The following is a 27,847-nucleotide window of genomic DNA, read 5'->3' on the forward strand; positions in this document are numbered from 1 at the left end:
TGAAGGGCTGTCTACTCTTTTAAGGCTAAAGTTCGAAACACTATTATTTAAAATCCAAGTAACTGATAAGCTAGAAATTAAAATCTAAATACAGCTAGTACTTAATTTACAACCATTTGTTTAATGATGGTTCAAAATTACAGTGGCCCCAGAAAAAGTGAATCACTACCAGTCTTTCAAGTTGCATCCATCACACCACTCCCACAGTTACGTGACTACAATTTGGGAGCTTGGCAACCGGTTAGTATTTATGACAGTTGCAGCATCTTCCAGTCATATGATCGCAATATGCGACCTTCTCAGCCGGCTTCCAACAAGCAAAGTCAATTGGGGAAAACAAATTCACTTAACGACTGTGAGAAAATAATCATAAAACTAAATATTGCTCTCTATTCTGCAGCTGATGAGTTGCTGTATACTGTATATAGGGTAGGCAGACTGTGAATAACACAGAAAGTTTTCCTCTGGATCCAGAGAAACAGGCCTACAATTAAAGAGTTCCTCCTATACTACAAGATCAAAACCTGATCTCTGCTAAGAGAGTATTTCACAAAATGATCATCTATTTTGAAAACTAGTATTTCATTATTTAAAACTACTTGCCAAAAACAAGATTTATATCTCATGGAAACAGTTCCAATCCCTGACTTTCTTTCAGTGTACTCTTTCGGCAGCACAGCCCAAGTAACGCTGGCAGGACTGAATGTACATTTGGTGTTTTGGCAAAGCAATAATACCGCACATCCTAAAATCTCAACATGTGACAGCTTGCTGTGCTGTAGCCCTTTCAAGTCAGAGAAGCAACAATTATTCTTTTAAACAAACATTCACAGATTTTATATAACTCATAAATCAAAGAGGAAGTTTTATAATTGCTTAATAAGCATTAGTTAAGATTATGGCAATTCTTCCTTAACAATATTTTGTGCTATTAGTTCTCAACAATATTTCTCTACATAACAATAGAAGTATTTTTTCCCCTATTGATGGACCAGATGAATACAGAAAGGTAGACATACACATTATTAGTGTTCCTTAAACCAGGGCTTTTCAACCGGTGGCACCTGGCTGGTGGTACGCGGCGTCGCCTTCCTCCCCTCTGCCCCGCTCCTTCTCAGCTCACTTGCTGCCAGAAAACATGCTGCTTGGTGGTGGCCTGCAGGAACCCTACCAAGGGCGTGCAAAGAGCGCAGGTGCAGAGCGAGACCCCGCCCTCCCCAGGGACTCGTTGTGCAGCAACTGGATTGACCTCTTCTCATGCAGGATCCGTGTCGTCCTTCCCCCCTTCTTACTTTACAAGCAAGTATGAGCCTGAAGGGGACAGAGCCATCACTCCCTCGGCAGGTAGGTGTTTGAGACTGCTCGCACTGCGGCCCTGAGCGCCAACCTCACAACCGCCCCTCCGTCTTCCCCTTCTCCCCCCCTCTCTCTCTGTTGTGGCCTTCCATCTTCTTTTCCTTCCCCCCCCCCGAACTTGCGATACCCCTCATGGCCCTCACGTTGCCTCCCGCAGGTGTCTAGGAAAAAACATGCAGGTGTCTAGGGAAAAACATGCCCACCTGACTCCCTCCCCCCCACTGTTTCACAGAAACCCAATCACACACTCCTGCGCAGCTCACTTTGTTTTCTGCTTGCTTTCTGCAAGCAAGTTACCTGGGCAGGAACGCGGGATCAGCCTGTGCAACTATAGCTGAGCTGGGCTGAGAAACCCAATCACACACTCCTGCACAGCTCACTTGCTTGCAGAAAGCGAGCTTGCGAGATCGCCGGGAGTCAGGGTCCAAAGGATTTGTGCGACGTGTCTGAGAAGGTGAAATGCCGCCACGTCTCCTGTCTGCTTTGCATGGTGCGAGCCTGGCGAGATGCAGGGCTGTAATTTATCTGAAAGTCAGTGGAAGGGTTTGGCTGGGGGACGGAGGTGGGAGAGGACCGGGGCTCTGGCAGGTCTTGGGCTGGTGTTGCGCTTTGTGGGTGAGGGCACACACACAATTATACACACACACACACAGGTATATTTATTTATTTATTTATTTAATTTAATTTGTATACCGCCCTTCTCCCGAAGGACTCAGGGCGGTGAACAGGGCAATAAATACAAAAATTAAAAACAGATTAAACCATAGTGCCCAAATACAATAAATAACTTAAATTACTTAAATTACTTAAAAACAATAATTAAAACCCAAACCCATCAGACCAGGCCAGCTTGTTTACCGGAGCTCAACTGGTAAACGGTTCCAAAGGTCAGGCGCACCCACAGAGAACGGCCTCCCCCTGGGGGCCACCAGTCGGCATTCTCTGACTGGTGGCACCCTGAGGAGGCCCTCTCTGTGGGAGCGCACTGGGCGGAGGGAAGTTGATGCCGGCCGCAGGTGCTCCCTAAGGTACTCCGGACCCATGCCATGTAGGGCTTTGTAGGTCATTACCAGCACCTTGAATCTCACCCAGAAGGCAACTGGAAGCCAATGCAGCTCACGGAGCAGAGGTGTAACATGGGAGTATCGGGACACCCCCAACACAACTCGCGCGGCTGCATTCTGCACCAGTTGGAGCCTCCGAGTGGTCCTCAAGGGCAGCCCCATGTAGAGAGCGTTGCAGTAGTCTAACCGAGAGGTCACGAGCGCATGAGTGACTGTACGCAAGGCATCCCGGTCTAGATAGGGCCGCAACTGGCGCACCAGGCGAACCTGGACGAAGGCCCCCCTAGTCACAGTTACTATATGATCTTCTAAAGAAAGCTGTGAATCTAGGAGGACTCCCAAGTTGCGAGCCCTATCTACGGGGGGGGGGGGTAATAACTCACCCCCCCATAGTAAGAGATGGAATGATCTGAGTTTCCCGAGATGCCGGCACGCACAGCCACTCAGTCTTGTCAGGGTTGAGCCGAAGCCTGTTCCTCCCCATCCAGACCCGGACCGCCTCCAGGCAATGGGACATCACGTCGAGGGCATCACTGGGGTGGTTTGGGGTCAAAATGAAAAGCTGGGTATCATCAGCATACTGATGATACCCAACTCCAAAACCACGAATGATCTCACCTAGAGGCTTCATATAGATGTTGAACAGGAGAGGTGAGAGGACTGACCCCTGAGGAACTCCGCAAACGAGAGGCCTCGAGGTCGACCTCTGTCCCCCTGCCAACACCGACTGCGAGCATCCCAGGAGGAAGGAGGAGAACCACTGAAGGACCGTGCCTCCCACTCCCAATCCCCTGAGACACCGCAGCAGGATACCATGGTCGATGGTATCAAAAGCCGCTGAGAGGTCTAATAGGACTAGGACAGAGGAACAACCCCTGTCCCGGGCCCTCCAGAGATCATTCACCAGAGCGACCAATACGGTCTCCGTGCTGTGCCCGGGCCTGAAACCCGATTGGTACGGGTCCAGATAGTCAGCTTCCTCCAGGACCAAAGGGAGCTGATGCGCCACCACGCTCTCAACAACCTTCGCAAAAAAGCGAAGGTTGGAGACCGGACGAAAGTTGTTTAATACAGCTGGGTCCAAGGCAGGCTTCTTGAGGAGAGGTCTCACCACCGCCTCCTTCAAGGCGGCGGGGAAACTACCCTCACTCAAGGAAGCAGATATCACCGCCTGGAGCCAGCCTCGTGTCCCCTCCCGAGCCGCATAAACCAGCCAGGAAGGGCACGGGTCCAATAAACACGTGGTGGAGCTCAGCTTCCCCATGATCCTGTCCACTTCCTCCGGAGTCACAGGATCGAACTCCTCCCAGATAACATCGACAAGACCGCCCATGTCCTGATCGTCAGACTCTGCCCAGTCGGAGTCCAAACCGGTCTGAATCCGAGCGATTTTGTCCGACAGATGTTGGCTAAACTCCTCGGCACGACCCTGCAAGGGCTCCTCCCTCACCTCCTGATTAAGGAGGGAGCGGGTCACCCTAAACAGGGCGGCCGGGCGGTTATCTGCGGACGCGATGAGGGTAGCAAAGTAATTAGACCTTGCCATCCTCATCGCCGCGAGATAAGACCTTGTAAAGGACCTTAGTCGCGATCGGTCGGATTCAGACCGGCTGGATCTCCAACAGCTCTCTAGGCCCCGTCTCCGACGCTTCATCTCCCGGAGCTCCACGGAAAACCATGGAGCACACTGGGATCTGCACCGGGTCAGGGGCCGCAAGGGTACAACTCGGTCAAGTGCCTCTGTGGCTGCCTTTTCCCAGGCTTACACTAAGGCATCTGCCGAGCTGTGAGCAAAGGAGGCAGGTGGGGACCCCAGCACTGCCTGGAACCTCTCAGGGTCCATTAAGCGCCTGGGGCGGAACCATCTCATTGGTTCAACAGCCCCACGACGGGTAGTGGCAAAACGGAAGACCAGCCGCAGGAGATGATGATCGGTCCATGACAGGGGCATAACAATTGGAGAACCCCCACCAAGATCATCTAACCACCGTCCAGATAGAAAAACCAAATTGACCGGTTGGCCCCCCACGAGTCAGGCCCTGAATTACTTGCGTCAGGTCCATGGCCGTCATGGAAGCCATGAACTCCCGAGCTAACTCAGATGATCCTCCCAGGGATGGTAGATTGAAATCACTCAAAACCATAAATTTGGGGAACTCAATCACCAGCCCCGAGAGGATATCGAGAAGCTCAGGCAGGGCTGCTGCTGCGCGACTAGGCGAAAGGTACACCAGCAGCAAGCCCAACTGCACTCTAGGGCCACATCTCAGGAGGAGGGACTCACACCCGGCTATTTGGACAACGGTGGCCTCCTGCGGACAAAGGGTCTCCCTCATAACTACCGCCACTCCCCCGCCCCTACCCTGAGCCCGAGGCCGGTGTAGCACCCGGAAACCTGGTGGGCAAAGATCAACCAGAGGGACACCACCCTCTGGGCCCAACCAGGTCTCCATAATGCAAGCCAGGTCCACATGCTCACCCCCAACCAGATCCCGGATGAGAGGAGCCTTATTGACTACGGACCTGGCATTCAAGTACACCAGCCGGAGCTCCGGTGGCTGCTCATCCTCGCTCCCGGAGCCTCGGGACGAAACCAGAGGGTCGGAGCACCTCACCGCTTGGAGATAGCAGAGACGCACTCCCAGATGTTGATACGACCCTCTGTTCATACACCTGCTGCCATTCCCTAATGTCGTGGGAATAGGTAATCCCACGACCCGCTCCGGAGCCCCGGAGGCAACCAACCCCAGCTCCCCCCCGCGTGATCAATCCCGGACCTGGCCTGAACAACAGTTGGTGGACTCCCCCCCGTTTCCATCCAACCATAAAATCCCTCCCCCATCCCTAACCCCACAAAAAATTTAACTAAAAAATTAACCAGGGGCCTCTTATTAAATTTGTACCGGAGGCCCCTATCCCTGCCCAGCCATCTCTCAGGGTCCCAGCAATCGGGCCCTTCATCAAGGGGAGGAATGGAAAAAGAGGCGGGTCGCACCCAGGAAGGGGGGGCACCCCTGAGGGCGAACAAAACGCACGCACACACACACACACGAGTTTCTCTTCCCTCCCTTCCACCTTGGTTCTGTGCTGGATCATACATTTTGGCTTTTCTGGACGGTCTTAGCAGCCTTTTGTTTGCTTCCTAAAAACCAGAGGGTGGATGGGAGTAGAAGCAGCAGGAGGTGGTTGAAAAGAGAGGAGTAAGCAATTGGGACATAATGTTCCAAGAACCCCCCTAGCTCCACTGCGCCTTCCCTCCCCCCCGTACCATCTTTTGGATGCAGAGAAAACGCCAGAGTTCAAGGCAAAATTAATACCAGGAGCTAGTAAGTTTTCCTTTTCTTCCTGTGAACAATCCACTGCCTAGTTACTAAAACCAAACAGAGAACTTGCAGAGATGGGAGGCGAAAAAAGAAAACCCGTTTGATTCCACTATTATCGGATAAGATTTAATGACAATCACTTCTGCCTCTCTTGCAAAGACAGCATCCGGGATGGGGAAACCCCCTGCCCCACCGCCTGTCTTCTTTTTTTCTGCAAGGGGGGGAGGAGAAAGGAGGATGCACAGAAGCAGTGGGCGAGATTGCAGCCCAGCCCAGAGAAGGGGAAGGAAGAGCCGGTTGGAGAATGCGTCTTTCTCCCCCTACCCCAGAGAAGCCCCCCTTGCCTGCCCGCTGCCCCGGCAGCGCACGCAAAGCTTCCAGCCATGCCCAGCTGTGGCGGGTCAAGCGGCAACCCCGGGCAAAGGAGGGGTGCGCGCGTGGTCACCTTCAAGTATGCATTCTCCTCTGCCTCTGCGCGCGCACAGGCAGGGCCGTGATGTCGCCAGTTCACTTCACCCCCGGCTGCTCCGTGTGGTGAGAATCCTCCGTTGCCTGCCAAAACCAGGCTGGGGTCTGGGTGTCGTAGCACAGAACAATGGGAGGGAGGGAAGAAAGGAAGGGAGGGAGGGAGGAAGAGAAGGAAGGAAGGGACAAAGAGGGAGTGAAGAAAGAAAGGAAGGAAAGAAGAAAGGATGAAATCCCAGATGCGGGGCAAGCCAGGGAAAGTGTGGGGGGAGGGGGGAGAAATCCCCGGCTGCAATTCCTGTGCAAGATTTCCTGCTTCCAAAAGGAAGGGACAAAGAGGGAGGGAAGGAAGAAAGGAAGGAAAGAAGAAAGGTAGGGACAATGGGAGGGAAGGAAGGAAGGGACAAAGAGGGAAGGAAGGGAAGAAAGGGAGGAAGGAAGGAAGGACAGGACAAAGAGGGAGGGAAGGAAGAAAGGAAGGAAAGAAGAAATGTAGGGACAATGGGAGAGAAAGAGGGAAGGAAGGCACCCACCCATTTCCCACCCCCCTCTACCAGAGACCCACAGATTCCCCCCCCACACACCCCACAACCTGAGTGAACTGGCCACGCGCCCCCCCAGTCATTGACTTTGCTTGTCAAAAAGTTACAAAATTTGATCACATGACCCTGGGACACTGAACATCATAAGTATGAATCAGTTGCCAAGCATCCGAATGTAAATCACATGATCCTGGGGATGCTGCAGTCATAAGTGTGAAAAATGGTCATAAGTCACTTTTTTCAGTGCCATTGTAACTTAGAATGGTCACTAAGCAAATTGTTGTAAGTCGAGGACTACCTGTATTTCATCATTTTTCCTTTTTCCTTTTTTTGGGGGGCGGGTGTCAAGTTTTTGACACCTTTCTGGGTGACTGGTGGTACTCAGATATTGCCTTATCCTAAAAAGTGGTACAATGGGTGAAAAGGTTGAAAAGCCCTGCCTTAAACTACAAGCATGGGTCTGAGAATCTGAATTAATATACTTAATATTCATATAGTCAAATCATAAAAGAAGCAAAATAACTCCAACCCCAGTAATTCAAATCAATCATCAATCCTTTTTAGCTACAAAGTGGATTTATTTTCAACAAACCTTTTCAGCATTGCTTGCACACCCAGTTGGTTTATTATCATTGCCTCTACCTGATGTCTCCTCTTATACTAATTTTTAGATTGTTATGCTCCCCAAAGGAACTGAACGCTGTGCACTGTATAGAACTATAACACATATATTGACCGCAAAATGATAGAGCCACCAGAAACTCAATTTGCATCAAAATGCTCATTTTGCAGTTTGTATATTAGTATGCCAAGGAGAAAAAATGTCCTATTTTGAATGATAGTCCCTGTTTTCCAGTAAAAAGGAAAAAAAAAACACCAAACTTTTCCTAACAAAGCAATTAGGAGTAGATTCAAACAGTATGCATTACTGTAAAATAGTAATTTGGACTACTGTTTTGCAAATGTATGGATTATTCCCTATTATTTGTTAAGTGGAATAGATTTCAGTAAGGTGAATCACAACATAAGGTAAAGGTAAAGGTTCCCCCGCACATGCGTGCTAGTCGTTTCCAACTCTAGGGACCGGTGTTCATCTCCGTTTCAAAGCTGAAGAGCCAGCGCTTGTCCGAGGACGTCTCCGTGGTCATGTGGCCGGCATGACTAGACACCAAAGGCGCACGGAACGCTGTTACCTTCCCACCGTAGTGGTCCCTATTTTTCTACTTGCATTTTTACGTGCTTTTGAACTGCTAGGTTGGCAGAAGCTGGGACGAGTAACAGGCGCTCACTCTGTTACGCGGCACTCGGGATTTGACCCGCCAAACTGCCGACCATTTAATCGACAAGCTCAGGGTCCTAACCCACTGAGCTACCGCGTCCCGATTTCAGTAGAAACCTTCAAATATCAGTGGTATCCAAAGTCTACAAGGGAAGAGCCTATTTTTTTAACCTGAGAATAAGAAAATATCTCACAAAAAAGAACAATTTTGTATTGTTTCTTTAAAAAATCTAATCAAATGAACAAGCAAATACATTTACCCAGTATAAGAACTGTATGAAATATTGTAGATAATGTGAAAATAAAAGGAAAAAAATGAAAAATGGAAGATCAATTTACAATGAATTACATTCTATCAATTTTATACAATAGAAAACACTGATTCATGCATAAAATTGGAGAAGTTACAAGAAGAACAAAGAGATGAGAGAAAATGTGTGACTTTTAATTGATGTCACAATATTATTTTCCATTGCCACAGCTTCCAACAAGTACAGCCTTCAGGATTCAGAACTTGCCAATGTCTGGGACTATATGTGTACGTCCTAAGTATAAAACCATAATTGGTTTATAAAACAGGAAATTTCTTTTAAATATCAGTAATCTTCATCACATTTGGTTGAAGGACAAAAACCTAAATCTATATCATAAATCATTGTTTATTGATGTCATAATTTTATTTTCACACAGAGTAATGTAAATAGAATAATATTGTAGATTTCTATCTGCTATAATTAAGAATAGTTTTGTGTCTCTTTCAGTGTTCTCATTGTTCTGTTCTTGCACAGTTAGATACTTATCACTGCAAGTAATGATATATTCACACTTTTTCAGGCACTGATGTTGTAATTATATCCTTAAGCTTTGCTAACAAATATAAAGATTAAGATCTACTGAATATTCATATTGATAGCTGTACAAATAAGTGTTTTATACAAACAGGGATAATAAAGGACAAATGCCAGGAAATCTCAACTTGGCCGATAACACATCTGCACACTATTCATCTAAAGACTGATTTATGCTTTCATATAGCCATTTGCAACTTGAAATGCTATTATGTAATAGGCAATCTCTTTTGTTGCATATAGTATAATTTTGTCATGGTTGATAATTGTAATTTATGATTAATTTTCTTAACTAAAGGGTCTGGGGTTTCCTAGGTAGGTCTCAGAGGTTCAATGTGTCCACAAGCATTTTCCTTGGTATCTCATCGGCTTCCTGCCCCAGTTGCCTTTTTAAAATATAATTTTCATTAATAATGGGAAAATGGCACGCTGCAAAGCATCAACTTTAATATCATCTTTATTTACAAGATAAATAATCATTCATTAAAGCTGGAAAAAATAGGTGGCTATACTTTTTTGGGAAATTTTCTTTGCTTCCCTAATATGGTAACCATATGCATGAAAATGCAAAAGAAGGAAGTGGCAAGTAGAATTCTAAGAATTTGATGATGGATTGGTTATGTTCCCAATATAGCCATTTTATAGATGGGCAATCACTTCTCCCAATAATTTTTCAAGTCATAACATGTCAAAAAATTCCACAGGTGCCCACCAATTCAAAAGGGCTGAGTCTTAAAATAGAGGCTGGGCACAAATGTGAAGTTCAACAAATAAAACTGGAATTCTACCACATGGCAAGTGGGGTGAGTAGGGTAGGAAGTGACATAAAAAATGAATGTGTCTAGTTCTATATTTCTCCAAATGAGTTCTTTGACTGGAAAGCTGTAGACAGCCAATAACTATACATATAAAATGTCAACTAGTTCCTAGCGGTTGACTATTCCTCTCAGCTGCTAAGACAGTTGTAGTATTATGCTAAAGGTTTGCAACCTGGTGTCTTCATGTGTGACAAATTTCTATTTTCCAGCTAGCCTTGCTATATAGAGATCATATGAATTGTAGACAAGCACATCTGGAAGGTGTAGTTACAGTGTCTAACTAAAAGTTCAATATAACTTAACTCTGGTCTTGTGGTTATCTACCTTTTAGCATTGCCTGATTTCTAGGTTTTAGCTCCATACATCTAAAAGATGGTTTGAAATACAAGAGAGAAAGAGAGAGAGAGAGAGAGAGAGAGAGAGAGAGAGAGAGAGAGAGAGAGAGAGAGAGAGAGAGAGAGAGAGAGGGAGAGGGAGAGAGAATTCATACTCGATTACATTTCTCTGGGTGCTTCGGAAACAACATAAGTGATGGGGTTTCTTCACAGGTAAAATCTATAAAGGCAAAAGGTGCTGCCTCTTTCCACATCCCCTGGATCTGTCTCTTTGAAAGCACTCATCTGAGCCAAAAGGTAAATAACATTGTGACACCTCTGACAGGTTGGAATAACAGGTGGCTTGTTACCTGGGAGAGTAAGAGCGCCTGAAAGTCTTGTGAGAAGGAGCAGCGGGGATGGAGTTAGGCTGAAAAAGGGGAGGGGGGTGCTTCGACAGCCCATCTGCACTCCAACCCCAGAAACGACTGCAGTGATCACAGGAAGAAAAAAGAGAAAAGGAGGGAAGAAACAGAAAAAGGGAAAAAGAAAACTACAATCTGAGTGCTGTGTTGTTGTTTTTCATGCTTTCTCAACTAGAGAAGAACTTAATAGAAACAGATTGGACAGGAATACTCCACTGAGTATTTGTTTCAGGTAAATATACTGCTATTCATTAATACTTGTAATATTAATAGGTATCATTAAGGAATTTTAAGGCATATCTTGTCTAAGTCCATTTGCCTATTTCACAATACATAGTCAGAAAATGTTTTACAGTGAAAATTTGTTTTTCCTAATATATCAAGGTAAGCAGAATATGTGCTGCAAATTATCTTAGATTATATGAGATTTAAAGATACAACACAAATAGATCTGGGTAGACACCTGCATAAGCTGAAAATATATCCTGCAGTCTGTCTTTTAATAAATCTTTCAGTAAGTTCTCCTTAGCCTTATATTTTGATCTCTCACCATATACTTAATATAAAGAACCACCAATTATTCAGAAACAGCACTAAATATTAAATACTACAATTTCTTCTTATAGTCATACCTATGGGCATATGATTCCATTATACCATACTTAAAACTCGCTCACCTTGACAGCCCAACTGTCAAGCAAACAAACTGATAGCACAGTTTTACAATGCCCTAGTACACGGGTCGGCAACCCGCGGCTCCGGAGCCGCATGCAGCTCTTTGAGCCGTCTCCTGCGGCTCCCAGCCGCCCGGTGCGCGCGCACCTCTTCGAACGGGCAGTGGTGTGCGCGCACCTCTCCAAATGGAGAGTGGCACCGCCCGTTCCGAGAGGTGCGCACGCACCTTTTCGAAGGGCGGAGGTGCGCGCGCACCTCTCCAAGCCGCCGCCGTCCCATCCGGAGACCTGCCGCATTCGTCAAACATTGACGAACACGGCAGCTGTGCAAACGGGATGGCGGCGGTTTGGAGAGTGCGCGTGCACTCGCCAAACCGCCGCCATCCCGTTTGCACAGCTGCCGTGTTCATCCATGTTTGACGAACACGGTAGGTCTCCGGATGGCGGCGGCTTGGGAGAGGTGCACGCGCACTCTCCAAACCGCCGCCATCCCGTTTGCACAGCTGCCGCGTTCGTCCATGTTTGACGAACGCGGCAGGTCTCCGGACAGTGGCGGCTTGGGAGAGGTGCGCGCGCACTCTCCAAACTGCCGCCATCCCGTTTGCACAGCTGCCGCGTTCGTCAATGTTTGACGAACGCGGCAGGTCTCCGGACGGGACGGCACGCACCTCTCCAAAGGGGAGACCCGTCACTGCGCAGGTGCCTCCCATTTTGCGCATGCGCAAAATGTTTTTTGCGCATGCGCGTGAGTGGACGCACGCACATGCACTTTTTGTGGCTCCCACTTTTTTGTTTGTGTGATGGAACCGGTTCTGAGTGGCTCTTTTCCTTTTTCCGGTTGCCAACCCCTGCCCTAGTACAAAACTGAAAGCAGAAAAAACCAGAACAGGTAGCATTCAGACTGATAATTTATACCATAGTTTAAAACAGGGTTGCTTATTTCTCCCATTTATTAATTCATTCTTCTAAACAATCGCTTTCCAGAAGTGAGAAACAGTCTTTCTGTTTCCTATAGCCTACATTCTGTTGACTAGTTTTATCCAATACTACTGTAATGGCTAAATCAGGTAAATAAAGATAAATCCTTAGAAATCTCTCATACTGTATCTATTTTGGGGCCATATCAAATCTAATGCCCGATGAACCACTTACAGTTCTGAGTTGCCTACTTCTAGAAATATACAAACCATTACTGAAACATAATTTCTGGAAGGAAAATTAAACACTGCAGATCTGAATCTCCAATGTAAGACATTTTGGGCATCCATGTTACCGTAGCTTTTTAGCCTATCTCCAAGCCAGATGTTTATTAGCAGTTGCAAAGATTTACCAAGATGAAAAAGGCCAGATATGGCATTGTCCATCGTTGTTGAGGCAGTTCTATAAGATGAGCAATGCCATATATTGGGACATTTCTAGAACTGCTGGAGTATTCAATTAGTCGTTTTGTTTCTATTGAGTTTCCAGTACATCATTATAGCAAAAACTCACATTGGTGTAGAAATGAAAAATGCTGCAAGTCATGAAATGAGACATCAGAATAATTTTGCAGTTCTTTAGAGCTGTGCAAAGATCTGGATTCAAAGGGCAAAATGTAAAATTCAAAGTGAGCATGGGCATATATATAGCACCAGTTGTAACATTTTAAAACAACCATATTTTCCCTGGAAGTTATTACCCAGGAAAAAGTGCAACCCTTTTTAGAGGATTCTAACAGATGTTAAATACATGCCTACAAATTTTGCTCATTGATGCTAGATCTCTGCACAATCTTATCACAGCATGCTTCTTCAGCTGTTTGTCATGAAAGACTTTCAGAGAAAAAAGGCCAAAAATAAGTTACATTTACATACAAAAAAGGCTAACACTGCAAATGTGATCCTATGGGGCAAGCAACTGAAGACATGAAACCTCAATTTTTAACAAACTAAGTATGACCAATTCTCCCTTACTATCTCACTATAACCAAACAATTTGACAAGTTTGTAACTCCAAAGTACAACATTCTGGCAGAAAAAGGGCCTTTTAGCATTTCAAACTAGAGATATATTTTGCTGGTTAATTTTTTCAAAATGTTAATTTGAACAACAAATGCAACTCAGATGCAATGAAAGAGATTCGTTTCATTTCAATACTATGTTTTATCAAATCAAAAGAATATAAGTTATATTTCTAAGTAGGCTTTATAATTTAAATTCTGAAAGATTGTTTTTTGTTCCAACATTTCTGAAAAGCAGGAACAAAAAATCAGAGTGTAAAATAAAAAGCCAGATCAAAGAAAAATGTAAGTCATAGTGAAATGTTTCGCAAATATTATAGGTTAAAGCTTGAAAAAGAAAGTAATTTAATAAAAACAGCAAAATATGACTGAAAACTAAAATATTGACAATGAATAAAAATATAATAAATAAATAGTTTGGAGCAAAAAGCTTGTTCAGAAACAGAATATAAAATCAAATATATATGCAATTTTTTTCCTTAAGGAAAATAACCCCATGTATGTATTTGTTTTTATGTGTATATTACAATGCATGTCCATACATATACAAGCAGACCTACACCATATTTGTTTTAAATATATATAATCATTATGCTGAAAATCTCTAGAGATTTAGATTTCTTGACTTGTGGAAAGCTGACACTAATTAGAAAAAAAACTATCCTGATTTTATCAAAGAATAAGTTCAGTGGAACAAAATAACCTAAAATGGCCAAACAGAGTAGGTTGTATGATACACATAGAACTGGAAAATACTATATATGGAGAAGAACATGTCAGACATTTTAAAAATCTTTGGAAAGGGGGAAAACCCCTTCCCTCTAAGGTAATTTTTGTACAGGATAAAGAATACTTTTTGCATTTTTCGTATCTGCTATGCACATGTTGGTAAACTCACATTAGCTAAAACATGCATTATATTTAAAATCTATTCCTGCATTCTGAATAATTATAACATATACCTATGGACGTTTAGGCTGCATTCCCACAGGCATGTGCCAGAAATCCTCAATCTTTCATTTGGAATAGTGACAGTACGTAAATACTATTAATAGGGACAATGAATGTTAAGGACATTCTCACAAAATGATTATTCATAGTGGATGTAGCCAATCACAAAACACAGAAGATAAAATAAATATTGGCCTGTAGCCATGTACCATGTTATGTGACACTTATAAACACTGCTGAAAATACAGTTTATACTGACTCTGATAGTGTTTCTCATTCATTATTTTCAATTTTAAAAATCTAAATAGATGATCCCCTGGTGCTAAGTTGGGGCCCAGGGCATATAGCTAGGACTAAACCCCACTAACAGTAGGAATTTTGTTTGCAATTAATTTTTCAAGTAGAGTCAGTAAATGTTTAGGAAGCAAATACACTTTTTGTTAATCCTATTTATTTTGATCAAAGTTCATGAGTTGCTTGGAGGAGCAAACTTGCTAATGTGCCAAATTCCATTCCAGCAAGTTGAAACTTAATATTTTCAATATTTATAAACAAAGGCCACTTGACTCAATTGCAAATAATGTTCTGAGTCAATAATATTCAGTAGGGACTTTTAGTATGGACTGCATTTCAGAACAACATATTGGATCAACAGAATATGATAGAGGTTGATATGTTAAGTAGCAGGATCAACAGAAAATAGTTACTTTAAAATTGATAGCATGTGGACAGGATGCTAATGGTCAAATCATTTCACAATGAAATATCGATAACATTCTTGTAATATTTCCATCAGTACAAAAATGTTGCTTAATAAGGGAAAATATTTCCATTTATATTTGTGAGACAAAATAGATGAAAGTGTCCCTTCTCTGGTATATGCCCCCAAGTTGTATGCCTTCCCCAAACAAATTCTGGGAGCAGGCAAGTAGTTACTCCCTTTAGTAAGTCTATTCACACGCTATCTTTTGGAAGAAAATGGTTCTGAATTAGAATATTTATGTACAGCACATATACACTGCTATCTCAAATTTTGTTGTCACCATCCTTTCAAAATATTTTTATTACTGTATGTACGAGGGCAATTCGGAAATAAACCTCCATTTGGTTATCAATGACAGACACTCGCAAATGCAGACACTCGCAGATACAGAACTTTTATTATACATATTAGAAAACTACAACTTTACTATTTTGACATAATCACCATTCAAATTGAGGCACTTGTCATAACATCTTACAAGGTTTGAAATTCCTTAGTAGCAGTCGCTTGGCACAAAATCTGGGCTATAGTGGGGTGATCAAAAACATCCCAACAGAAGTGCTTCAAACGTTCTTGGGTGTGTCTAGCGGGCAAGCATTATCGTGAATCAATACCACACCGGAAGTCAGCATGCCCTGATGCTTGTTATGGATGGCTCGTCTAAGTTTTCATAATGTTTCACAGTAGACTTCTGAATTGATGGATGAACTTCCCTAGCAGTACTCCTTTGGCATCTTCACCTTTGGTGGGATTTTCTATGGCACCACTTCCGGTGTGATGTTGGTTCACGATAATGCTCATGTGCACACCGCAAGACGCACCCAAGAACCTTTGAAGCAGTTCCATTGGGATGTTTTTGATTAAAAAAACAACCCATAGGCCAGATTTGGTGCCGAGTGACTACTACTAAGGAATTTCAAACCTTGTAAGACGTTATGACAAGTGCTTCAATTTAATGGTGATTATGTCAAAAAATAATGTAATGCTGTAGTTTTTTAATGTGTATAATAAAAGTTCTGTATCTGCAAGTGGCATGGGTCCAGATTACTTACGGGAGCACCTGCTGCCGGCATCGACTTCCCTTCGTCCAGTGCGCTCCCACAGAGAGGGCCTCCTTAGGGTGCCGTCGGTCAAAGAGTGTCGACTGGCGGCCCCCAGGGGGAGGGCGTTCTCTGTGGGCGCGCCAGACCTTTGGAACCGTTTACCGGTGGAGCTCCGGATGGCTCCCGACCTTCGCTCCTTCCGACGTGACCTAAAAACATACTTATTTGAACAAGCCGGCCTGGTCTGAAGGGTTGGGGTATTTTAATATTAACTATTAATTTTATTGGAATTGGGCTGTATTATTTAATTCTTTTTTAACTTTTGTACATTGTATTTTTACTGTATTTGCCCTGTACACCGCCCTGAGTCCTTCGGGAGAAGGGAGGTATAGAAATTAAATTATTATTATTATTATTATTATTATTATTATTATTATTATTATTATTATTATTATTATTATTATTATTATTATTATTATTATTATTAATAACCAAATGGAGGTTTATTTCCGAATTGCCGTCGTAATTTATACATTCAGACTCATCTCCCACAAGAAGCATAAAAAAACATGGGCATGTTAATCAACTATATTTTTCATATTATACCACTACAACCATTATACAGTCATTTTAGGCAGAAGATGATTTTTCTTGATTTTCTTGGCAGCACATTTTAAGAACACTACAAATAAGTGAAACTAAAATCGCATTTTCCAGTTTATTGATAAAGCATTCCCAAAGTTCCTCCTCTCCTTTTTTAGATCTTTAAATATGACTGTAAAGGAAACAAGAACAAATGTAAAAGTATTTTTTTTAAATGAATATAATACATATTCATTTGAATATATTTATGACTATATGTTTGCAGGACAAAAGGGTAGATATTATCATACCTTTTTGACATTACCTAAATATAGTATTTTTTACAAAGACTATTATTAAAGACAATGAAGTCTAATTTTTTTTCTTAAGAAAAGCAAAATTATTTCTTCCCCTATTTTCACAACCGAAGTATATATTATATATGCATCTATATTGAGTTTTTAGCCAATTATATTTTAAGCAGAAAGCTTTTACATATTGGATTCATACTTTAATTAAGCTACCATGTTACCTGGGTGATATTCCTCCGTGAGAACAATTAGTAGGTGAAGTTAAGGGGCTGGTTCTGCTGCTAAGATGACGTGAAGGGGTTCGGCCAACAGTATTACTAGGAGAACCCTAACATACAAAAAAAGAGAAGAAATAACATAATGTAACATAATTACAGGGAAAAGTAAAATGAAATATGGGAACTTTACTTCAGTTAATTTAAATTCTGACTTTAGCAGTATGTACAAACATTTTAACATTGACTATTAACCAAGTATCAATTGCTTCGGGGCTTTCAAATTCAATAAAAATTTTCTAGGGTTGGAAGTTATCCACTATTGGTTTCTTTACATTATAAGGTAAACAAGACAAGCTGCTTATCAACATTCATATCATCTATCTGACAGAAGCAAAAGGCTTATTATAGGGAGACCTGAATTTTTTCCCTTCAAGTTGATGACTTAGCAGTATTCTAAAATGAAAGGCTTTGGGGCTCCTTGAAAACACATATTTTCAAGAAATACACAGCAAAGTAAGAAGTCTTGGCTGGATATGTTAGGCGTTTGTGTATGAATGTATAAGAGCACTCAAGTTTAGCAGGGTAGGAGAAGATGAGATCTCCCTTTTCCTTCCATGCAGCTGGACCTACATTTCTACTGTTCTTCCCAGCTGCAGCTTCAAAAGTGAGAGCATTTAAGTGGCAGCAAAACTTTGGAATGTTCTGGTTTGGATTTCTTCTTGAATATTTTGTATATTGGCTCCCAAAGCTCCTCCCTTCCTAGTTGTCCACTGGAGGGCAAAAGGTGACACCTGCATCAGGACATCACATAATATCACACTATTTAATTGCATCAGATACAAATCACTGAAAATTTGTAGTAGCGGGATTTGCATGGTGATATCATTCAGTAGATCATCATTCTGGCATCACCATAGTGTGCTACAGACATCACTGAACCACTTCCCTGGGAACAGGTATGTACGTACGTATGTATGTATGTATGTATTGGCTTTATTATTTTTACAAATAACTAAAGACGTTGAACATATCCACCACATCTTCCTCCTCCTATTTTATCCTCTAATTTTTTCTTCACTTTAAGCCACTGGATCTCTAGTATCTGATCTTTCCTGTTCCCTCTTCTTTTGCCAAGAGCCACACTTGGTATCCTGGCATATTAGCAAGCAGAGCTAATATGTAGATAAAGCAAACTATGCAGGGTAATGGCACAATTTTTTTAAAGCATTATTTCTTGAAAGTCCTCTAAGTCCTTAAAAAAACCTTTACAACTGCAGTAAAAATAATGCCCCTAGAATTTGGCAGGATAATGAGAGTCCAAGGTTAGGTAAACCTTATGGGTACAATATGCACACCACCCACCCCACTCAAGACAATGCCCAGGTTCACATAAAAGTACAGGATTCTTGAACTCAGAACTGAGGATAATAAAAAGACATACATCCTTTGGATTCATTCAGAATAACGGTACCTCTTTTATTAAAAGTAGTATCTCTTCTGCCTTATAAAGCCAAAACTGCAGATTTTTATGACTCTGCCCAAATTAACTGGTATTCAAGAAATTACAGTCTTTAGAAATTTTTTGGTTTTGCTGTTTATTTTTTTACAGAAAAAAGACCTGATCTTACCACACTAGTGTTGCTGGAGTTCTTGAGGTGGTTATGTAATAGTCTGGTAGCACCATCCTGGAATGTTTTTGGCAAGGCACCAAGTAACATGGTAAACTCGGGAGTGTTCAGTTCGAACAGAGAGATCAGGACTATTTGTGCTGCCTAGAAAGTAAAAAGAAGAAGAAAGTCAGAATTGCAGCATTTTCTTAAAAAAATTGTTAAGTGTTACAGGGATGTATCACAATATCCAGATTGCAGTTAAGTACATTCATTATATCTGTAACATCACACATTCCAAATACACAACAGGGAAGTACTGCGCAGATCAATCCATTACAGTAAAAAAAAAAAGAATCAAAGCAAAACACTTCTCACATCTAATGAAATGCCCCTTGTTTCATTTTTTGTAAACTGCAAATTAAGAATGAAAGGTCTACATATAAGAGTCCAACAAAAATACATATAATTCATTTTCCTGTATCAAACGATTTCCAATAAATACAAGCTCAAAAAGTTTTTGTAAAAAAAAAATAGAAACACATTGTGTTTACACAGCTTTGAAAATTAAATTACCCTGTAAACAAGCTGATTCCAGACTTCCATAATATACTTCATACTTCAACAGAACAGGTGATACTGATTCATTAATAACATGAACTTAAATAATTGACTGCAACTACTCAATAAATCAATTTATTTTTATAAATCCATTAGCTATTCCAGTACAAGCTAGTACCTGAAGAAAACGCTCTCTCTCTTCTTTGTATGTTTGTGTGTGTCCATCTATTTCTATCTTTCTACTTATCTTTAAAGTGAGACTAGAACTCACGATCTCCTGGCTTCTAGTCTAGTAACTTAATCACCAAACATTGATAGGGTTGCATTTATTAAATTCTAATTTCAACTATTAACCCATATTTGTGATTTCTATCTTTCTACATGTATATTTTTCATTTGCCTAGTAATAAATTTTGGCAGGATAAGAAAAACTCACTAAGAAAAAGTACAACTAAGTTTCATTCCATTTCTGTGTGCTGTCCTGTAACGTTTGCCTTGAAAAAAAAATACCCATCATGACTTGTTAGATGCTAAAAAGACTGTGTGAGGTTTAATCTATCAATTATGACTGAAATTCAGTCCTTGAACCAGTATCCTTTCTATTAGAATAAGCACTGTTCCTTCAAAATTAAATATTGCAAGTGAAATAGTTCCAGCTGGCCTCTCGTTCTTCCTCAAATCAACGTACTTCTTCCTAACTAGGTGGGAAATCTGTTTGCACAGAACTCAGAAAGTGAAAAATAAGCCACATATGGTCATACTCATCCTGCCCTACAGAAATGTGGAACATTCATTAAAAGAACATTCTTTGAACAGAAAATATTATTTCAAGTCAAGTCCAAGAAAAGAATGGATAACGAATAAAGAAAAATAGCTATATGAACAATCAAGAAAAATCATGCAGATCCGAGCATGGGACTTTTAGTTTAGTTAGGGACATCTACATGCAAGTCAGTGTAGCAACCAAGCAAAAGATCCAATTCTATGTATCCAGTTCTATTTTATACCCTCCCAATGGGTTCAATTTGGGCTGCAGTGCAAATTCCTTTATACTTTTTCAGCTGCCTTATTGGTTCTTAAACCAATTCTGCCAGTTGCTGTTACAATTTTGTTTCCCTCAGAAATTTTCCAGTAACAGCTATTAAAATCCAAAAATTTATCGAAAGGGGCCCCTGTAAATAACATTCCAAAGGAAAAAGGTATATAAGCACTTTGGTACAACCCAAGTTGTCACTGTGTATAAATAAAGCTCCTTTGCCTTTGTCTCCTGTAACAGGGAAGAGCTGTATTAGCAAGAACCTAAAGCACAGGCATGTTGCAAGTTGATGGAACAGCAGACATGCAATATTGATTTGGAAGCTTTCAGTCATTTTCCATCCACTTTGGGATGTGAACTCATAAGAGACTGCAACTAGCTGCAGATACCTCATATAATACTCATTTAATCTAATTCAAACCAGAGTGAAAGAAACACACGAGGTTATCACACACCACTACATTTTTTAAAAAAAAATCCTCCCCCCCATCCATTTTTCCCACAAATCTAAGCTAGATTAGAATTTTGGACTGCAAACACAGACTAATATTTTATGATTAGTGTATGCTACTTTTAGTCTACCTGTTTACACTTTTCTTCCAAGTTTCCTTCACCAGGACCTGACGAGGCTGCTGCTGGTCTAGCTGGCATATCCTCACCTACCCAACTATGCATGGTCTGAGTTCAACAAATAGGAAATGGAATATTATTTATTAGAACCAGGCACAAGATTTTCACTGACCGTTGCAGAAACATTTATAATGTTTAGTTTCTTGCAGAAGTTGCACTTATAAAGCAGAGATGCTCTTCCAACATGGAACTAATGACATAAAAATGAAAGCGGATGGCCATTATGGAAAAGTGGATATAACTCTTTTTTTCCCTGGCCTGAATTTTAATGCCCTTTACAATTTGTAGATGTAAATTTTACAATTCCTCTGTTACTCATATAGCATTCAATAGCTGTAACATTATTTTTAGTTATTTATCTCCTTACTCAGCTTTTTTGAAAACAGATAAACTAAACTTACAACCTGAGGCCAGCCAGTTTTATCTCTGACATTGTACTTATGTCACAGATGCTACTGTGTCTAAGTGAACCATCAGAAGTTGGTTTATCTTTTTACTACCGCCTGTTTCTAAACAGATATGTGCATACGGTTAAAGCCTGATGCAGTCAAGTAGCAGCAAACCTGCAAAGCAGCAAATTAGGAAGCCTTTCACTGCAATAGCACTAACAACGATGCACTGTATGCAAAAGTATTTTTGTCTCCTTACGGTTGAGCAACATTCAACCTATTTTTGTAAACTATACTTTGAAAAATTAAAAATGATTTTTAAAATGACTATTGACTTGTGAACAAGATTTAAGTTCTAGATCAGGATTGTCAAACTACAGGCCCATGGGCCGGTTGCATCATGTAGCAGCCGGGCCCACCCCAGCTCCAGCAATGCGAAAAAAGTCACGATACGTCACAATATGTCACGTGACGTAGCGTTTGACACCCGTGTTCTAGATGATATTGGCATGTTAAAATACCAAAGAGAATGGTTTAATTTTGGGGTGGTGGTGGTGGTGGTAATGATAGTGTTAAGTGGGCTCTTAACAGTCATCACCACAGTAGACATTTGCTTACCTAACAATGAGGAAAACACCAAGCTGTTTCATTTAAAAGATGTTTTTATACTTTTTTTCCTATGAAACAAACAGTTGCTTTTGACAGAACACCTTGTTCTGGAACCTGGAATAAAGGTTTAGAGAAAAGATCTTCCCCATGCTAACTAACCTTTCTCATCATCTCTATCAATATGGTGGAAGGAGACAGAATTAGCCTCTCTCCTGATTTACTATGTACAGTAAAGGTTTTCTCTGACTATTATCACTATCATGAAAGAAACATTATTTTAAGGACCCAATGAATACAGTAGTGGTGGACAGCATGCAGCTCACAGATCATATGTTTTGCCCTCCAGCATTAGATAAATAATGAAATAACTTATTATTTTTTCATATTAACGCTTCTGCAAATTTCTATCATATTTTTACCTTGAAGTAAAAAGAAAACATACAAATCCTTTTAAATATGTCCTCTTGTTGATTGCTTGAATTAATCCTAATCTATCTCTAGATCTAAACTGTCTTTAAATAATAAGGGGACTGTTCAAATAATCTGGCTAAGAAGTAGGCTTATAAAATATGGTCACAAGACAACTATATCAGCAATATCCATTGCAAGAATCATTGCAATGCATCGTTCTGCATCATGGTTAGCATAAAAACAATTTGTGGAAAAGAACGAATAAAAAAGCATGTAAACCCCAATATGAATTATTTCTCTTTTTTGTGCAGTGAACCCATTAGTCATATTGTTACGTTGAAGAAATACTTCTTGAATGTCTTATTAACTATTTAATGATGCCTTGTTAATGTTATGACTTTACTCTCAACAAATTCAATGCAGTAGCTCTCGTTCCAAAATGGATATTCAAAAGGCTATTATATAATTCATCCCCTGCCATTTAATCTGTATGCACTATACGTTGTTGCCTTTTGGAAAGATGCATTTCATGTCTACCTAATTTTTCTGATCAGCTTCCTCTTTCGATTTCAATGGACTTCCTATGATCTGTCTTCTCCTCTTGAACATCACAAGCTTGCATTTCCTTCTACATAGTTTAACCTTACTCTAAAACGTTTCCAAGGTGATATTCTTTTTGACATGCATGGCAAAGACAGCACCTCATGGCACAGCTGGGAACTTCATGGACCACGTTAACATGAACATTGGCAAGAAAGCAAATTTGAAAGTTGATATGATTAACTTTTCCTCACAGGGGAACTAGTAAGAAAACTGAAAAGCTGACGGAGGAACCTCACAGGCAACTGATCTCTCTACTTCTGATTGTGTATGTATATGTGCATGTACGATCGTGGAAGATTTGCTCTGATGAGGTACATACGGTACTTTGCCTCACAGAGATTTACTGCACAGCCTCAGCACTGTGAACAACTTACAATCACTTAGTGCTCTACTTTAACGAAGAGGCAGTTCAATTAGCAGAAGCCACTGTTCCCAAACAAAATGATGGCATGAGTGCTCCACTGAATAGAAGTGGAATGGTGCGGTACTACTACATGTTTTTTGTGAAGGTGCTTTGAGGGGCACTGTAATATCTGCACAGGGTTACTACCACGCTTTCCATAGAATTCTTACCTTGTTATATTTTAAGAATAGGAAAAGTTTTTCTTGGCCTCCAAAACTTTTTATTTATTTAAGCCATTAGTTGGAATTTGTGGCCAGCAATTTCCTCTCCATCCTACCACTGCTCACCTGAAACCTTGCTTCCTACGGGTTCTAGTAAAGTGTGTGGATGGGGAGGATACAAAAGATGCATGTGAATGACTACATGGATGGACATGAAAGAAATTTCCCTTTTGTTTGTGCTTGATATGCCCTTTCTGGAAAGAATGATATGCATTTGTACTTTCATGAGTGCATTTGCATGCGCATTTGGAATACATACAAAATTTCAGAAAAATAAAAGGATATCTTTCAATTGTGATTATAATAAAGGGGAGGGAAGAGAAACAAGGTGTGTTTTGTCCGGGTTTTATTTTCAGCCAAAACATAATTTGGCTTCTGATTATTTTCCTGAACAAGGCTTTTGCCCACTAAAGTTATCCATGTCGAATTTCGTTTCAGAGAATAAATCTTCCCTGAACTGAATTCCACTCAAATGCTTCCACTAACTGAAAAGTAGTCTCAATCTGCATTCTTTAGCATGCCCTTCCACACAATGTGAAAATTTACCCAGTGCTCCAGAAAAAAAAGGGGAAAGGAATGACAAAGAAGACTGCAGAGAGGGGGGATCAATGCAAATTGTTACACTAATGTAACTGAAATATTTGGTTGGAGCAAATGGCTTCTACCAAAGGAAGGAATGTATTTATCCAGCAAAAGCAGATTTTGAGTCCAACTGAATGAATTTATCCCTTTGATATAATCTTAATTTTTTTTGAATGAATTTACAAGAATTCCACCAATTATTGCCTCCCATTGCTGACTCACCTTTCTTACATCTGAGCTCTTTGGTTCTGTTGTCCAGGTAATAATCCTAGAAACTGCAAGTTTAGCCTCACTGGAATTTACAAAATCTGTAGGATCCATTTGTCTAGCCAAGGATTCAATGTATTTTAATATTGCCACTTTTACCTGAAGTGAATAGAATACATTTTGTAAATAAAGATAACGCAACAAACTCCAAAGCAAAAAAACTTTTCTCAGCCCAATCTTTTTATGAACCATTGCTTGCCGCAAAAGAGCCAGCTCTAGTTTTTCTGAAAACCCTTAAAATATAACCAAGAATAAAAATGTATTTGCTCCACTTATCTACATTTAAGCATTATGCTTGACTTTACTCTCAGACATACTCACTTCCCAATGAAACTGCAAGCACCTACCTTAAGGTTTGGCGTTTGGGTCTGATCTACGATAAACCTCATCAAAATATTAAATTGTTGGTCAAATGGAAAAGAATCTCTACAATGGAAAGGGAAAAGGGAGCATGAGAACAAGTTCCAAGATTTAAATATAACCAGTGTTTTCCTTAGACAGAGAAAAATTAAATATATAGCAGTTGCATGCCACAGTTTAAGAAATAAAAATAAATAAGATATACCCCCAGTTTTCAGTCAACTTTCTGAGTAATTGTGTATGTTCTTAAGCCACAAGGAGGACAGATAAAGGAACCAAGTCTTAGTAAAAAGAAGCAATCCATGGGTAGATACTCTATTTTGAACTTGGTTTACTTCAAAGACTTTACTTTCATGTATTCTTAGTTTAGTCTAATTTTGATGTGGGATTTAAATGAGGAAATAAATTCTTCCAATTTCCGTCTGGACAGTTGTATCAGATGAGAGGCTCATGGTTGTGGCTTGACAGACTCAATTTATGAGACACTAAATAATAGCTATTCTATCTGGAGATGATAAACATTGCAATCCATCGTATCTGCAAAGCACTAGGTTTGAGAAAGCTGGTTTTGCATTATGTAAAAAAAATATGTCAGCAAGTTATCCCCCGTTACTTAGCAGATACACTACCTTGTTACATCCAGAGCTTTCTGCACTTTGGCCTGCACTGATCCCAGCAGGTCAGCACCCATCTTCTTGAGTAACTGTGTCAGAAGAACAAAGAGCCAGTCCTGCAAATCATCCTTGTGAATAATGATGAAGTCTACCAAGGTTTCAAGAAACATGCTGAAAACCTTTAAGTTAAAAGAGATAACAGGGGAAGTCATGATTTACATAATTATTAACATCATGATTAACACAAAAATGATGAAAATCAAAGGCAAACAAGACCTGCATTAATAGGGATGATTTTGACATCCATGTTAATATTGTGAAGTACCAGGATGTACTGGATGATTCATATTAAATAGATAAAAGAAGTGAAATTAAGTGATGGGAGTGAGGAAGGAAAATAGACTTACTCTCTGTTGTGAATTCCACCGCAAAACAGGCCATGCAACAAAACAAACCATTCATTAGTAAACTGATACAAAAAAAAATCAAAGCAAATGGCTTTAAGGCAGTTTCCCTTGCATTCAGATAAACTGCATTCACAGAAAGTTTAAGATAACTTTATGAAAGAATATTTTTATAATATGCAAGATCAACTGTTTAGTTCTTGAGGCAATCAATGTTTTTGAAATAATTTATCTTCTTACATTTAAAGGGAATGTTCTCCTCTAGATAATATTCTACTTGTATGATTTAATAATGGAATTTAAAAATATCTCAGTAATTCACCAGATAACTGCAAAAACTAAACAACTATTTAGCACAAAAGTTGAAATATTATGATTATTATTTCAATTCAATCATTTATTTATAACCCAACCTAAAACATTTATGGATTTTTAATAAAATGTGCATATATATTAAAATTTACCTTGCTATGGGGGTCTGCAAACATACGTGTGAAGATTTCACATAACCTTTTCAACTCCACACGGCTAAACCCAAACAAAAAAACCAACCCAAATTATTGTAGAACATTAGAAATGGCAAAAGATAGCAATAAAAATGTACATACAAAACCCATCATTTATTTCTAAACCAGCAAATGAGTATAGACGAGGAAACTTCATTCTAATCTCAACAGATGAGAGGACTTCAATATAAGGTTAAGAGACTATACTTTAGCCTTCTAACATTTGTGATATAATCTAAATCAGGCATGTCCAATCCACAGCGCCAGACAGCTAGTAATGTGACCCCACAAGATCATAAACTTTTAACATCATTATGTGCTTTATATACATTAATTATACGGCCCCAAACAATTCATCTTCTCAATGTAGGCCAGGCAAATCAAAAGGTTGGTTACCTCTATCTTTAAATGTTTTGCTGTCTTGCCAAAATGTGCTTTAACTATGCCCCATGTAAAGAACTGATCTGCCTTGCAGTATGTTCTCCTTACATATTGAGATGACTCCTTCTTCTCTTTACTGAAGGAAAGTCTTAGGTTCAATCTTTTTTCCAGAAACACACAGCTGAAGGATTGCCTCCTTGAAGTCTCAAACAGAGAGTTCTAGAGAACTAAAATGTTCTCCCACTGATTTTTGGATAGTGCACTTCTGGTATCCAACTCACTCCCATGGCTTATATTCAATTGTGTTTTATGGTAATACAAAAGAACAAATGGGACACAAAACAAGTAATTTCAGTTCTCTTGGACACTCTGTCTTGGACTTCAACACACTTGCCCTGAGCCAAGGAAATTACAAGAGGTAGCTTCATCAGGAATAACAGAACTGGAATTCATTGAACATTTTACATCATTTCTCATAAACGTCTTCTCGTTAAACTGTATATTTTAAATGTCAGAGTATTTAATCATCAGTTCAGCTTTTTTCTAAACTAGGGCCCCACCAAGCAAGTTTGGGCAGTGTCCCATAATTCTCTATGCATACTGTTTGATATGTATATTAGGAAAGTTACTATCTACATATTTGTTGGGCTTTCTTTAACCCAGAGTTTTCATTCAGATGCCCTGAATCTGGATACACATTTTGCTCTCTTATTTATTTTTGATTGATGACATCTCCAAAGGGGATGATGCAAAACATTCAAAATCTTTTTGCTTTCTCTGGTTTTTATTTTTATTTACTAGTTTTTTTATCCCAACTTTGAGTATCTAATACTCAAGAGAATGTATCTAATTCTCCTTCCTTCTCCTATTTTTCCTGCAAGCGATAACCTTATGAGGTGGTTTGGGCTGAACTGAGAGATGTGACTAGCCCAAAGTCAACCAGTCAACCAGTATAAGGTGGGATAAGAACTCACAATCTTCTGATTTTTAGGTCAGAACCTTAACTACTACAGCAAAATAAATATCTTTAGCAGCATGATTCCTGTCTGTCAGCATCTACGCATGATATATTTCTGGACTGAAAAAAAAAATATGCAAGGCTGCCAACCATAAATTGCTCAATTCTGGACAGGTAGTCCTCAACCTATGACCACAATTGAACCCAGAATTTATGTTGCTAAGTGAGAAATTTGATAAATTATGTTTTGCCCCATTTTACGACTTTTCTTGCCACGTTTGTTAAGTGAATCACTGCAGTTGTTAAATTAGTAATATGACTAGTTGTAAC

General features: G+C 40.4%; 1 protein-coding gene across 1 annotated transcript in view; it reads right to left on the reverse strand.

Moving 5' to 3' along the window:
* The window catches only part of CLASP1 (cytoplasmic linker associated protein 1), a 226,423-nt gene that overhangs the window by 31,191 nt on the left and 167,385 nt on the right, over nt 1-27,847 (reverse strand). Inside the window, exons 25-31 of the mRNA XM_081312924.1 lie at nt 26,137-26,200; nt 25,284-25,447; nt 24,642-24,720; nt 24,250-24,393; nt 18,604-18,747; nt 16,979-17,085; nt 10,381-10,497 (exon numbers count right to left, since the gene is read on the reverse strand). Of these exons, the coding sequence (XP_081169050.1) occupies nt 10,381-10,497; nt 16,979-17,085; nt 18,604-18,747; nt 24,250-24,393; nt 24,642-24,720; nt 25,284-25,447; nt 26,137-26,200 (819 nt within the window). The remainder of the gene's footprint in view (nt 1-10,380; nt 10,498-16,978; nt 17,086-18,603; nt 18,748-24,249; nt 24,394-24,641; nt 24,721-25,283; nt 25,448-26,136; nt 26,201-27,847) is intronic.

The sequence above is a fragment of the Vipera berus genome (assembly GCF_964194415.1).
Source record: "Vipera berus genome assembly, chromosome: 1".
Taxonomy (NCBI): Eukaryota; Metazoa; Chordata; class Lepidosauria; order Squamata; family Viperidae; genus Vipera; species Vipera berus.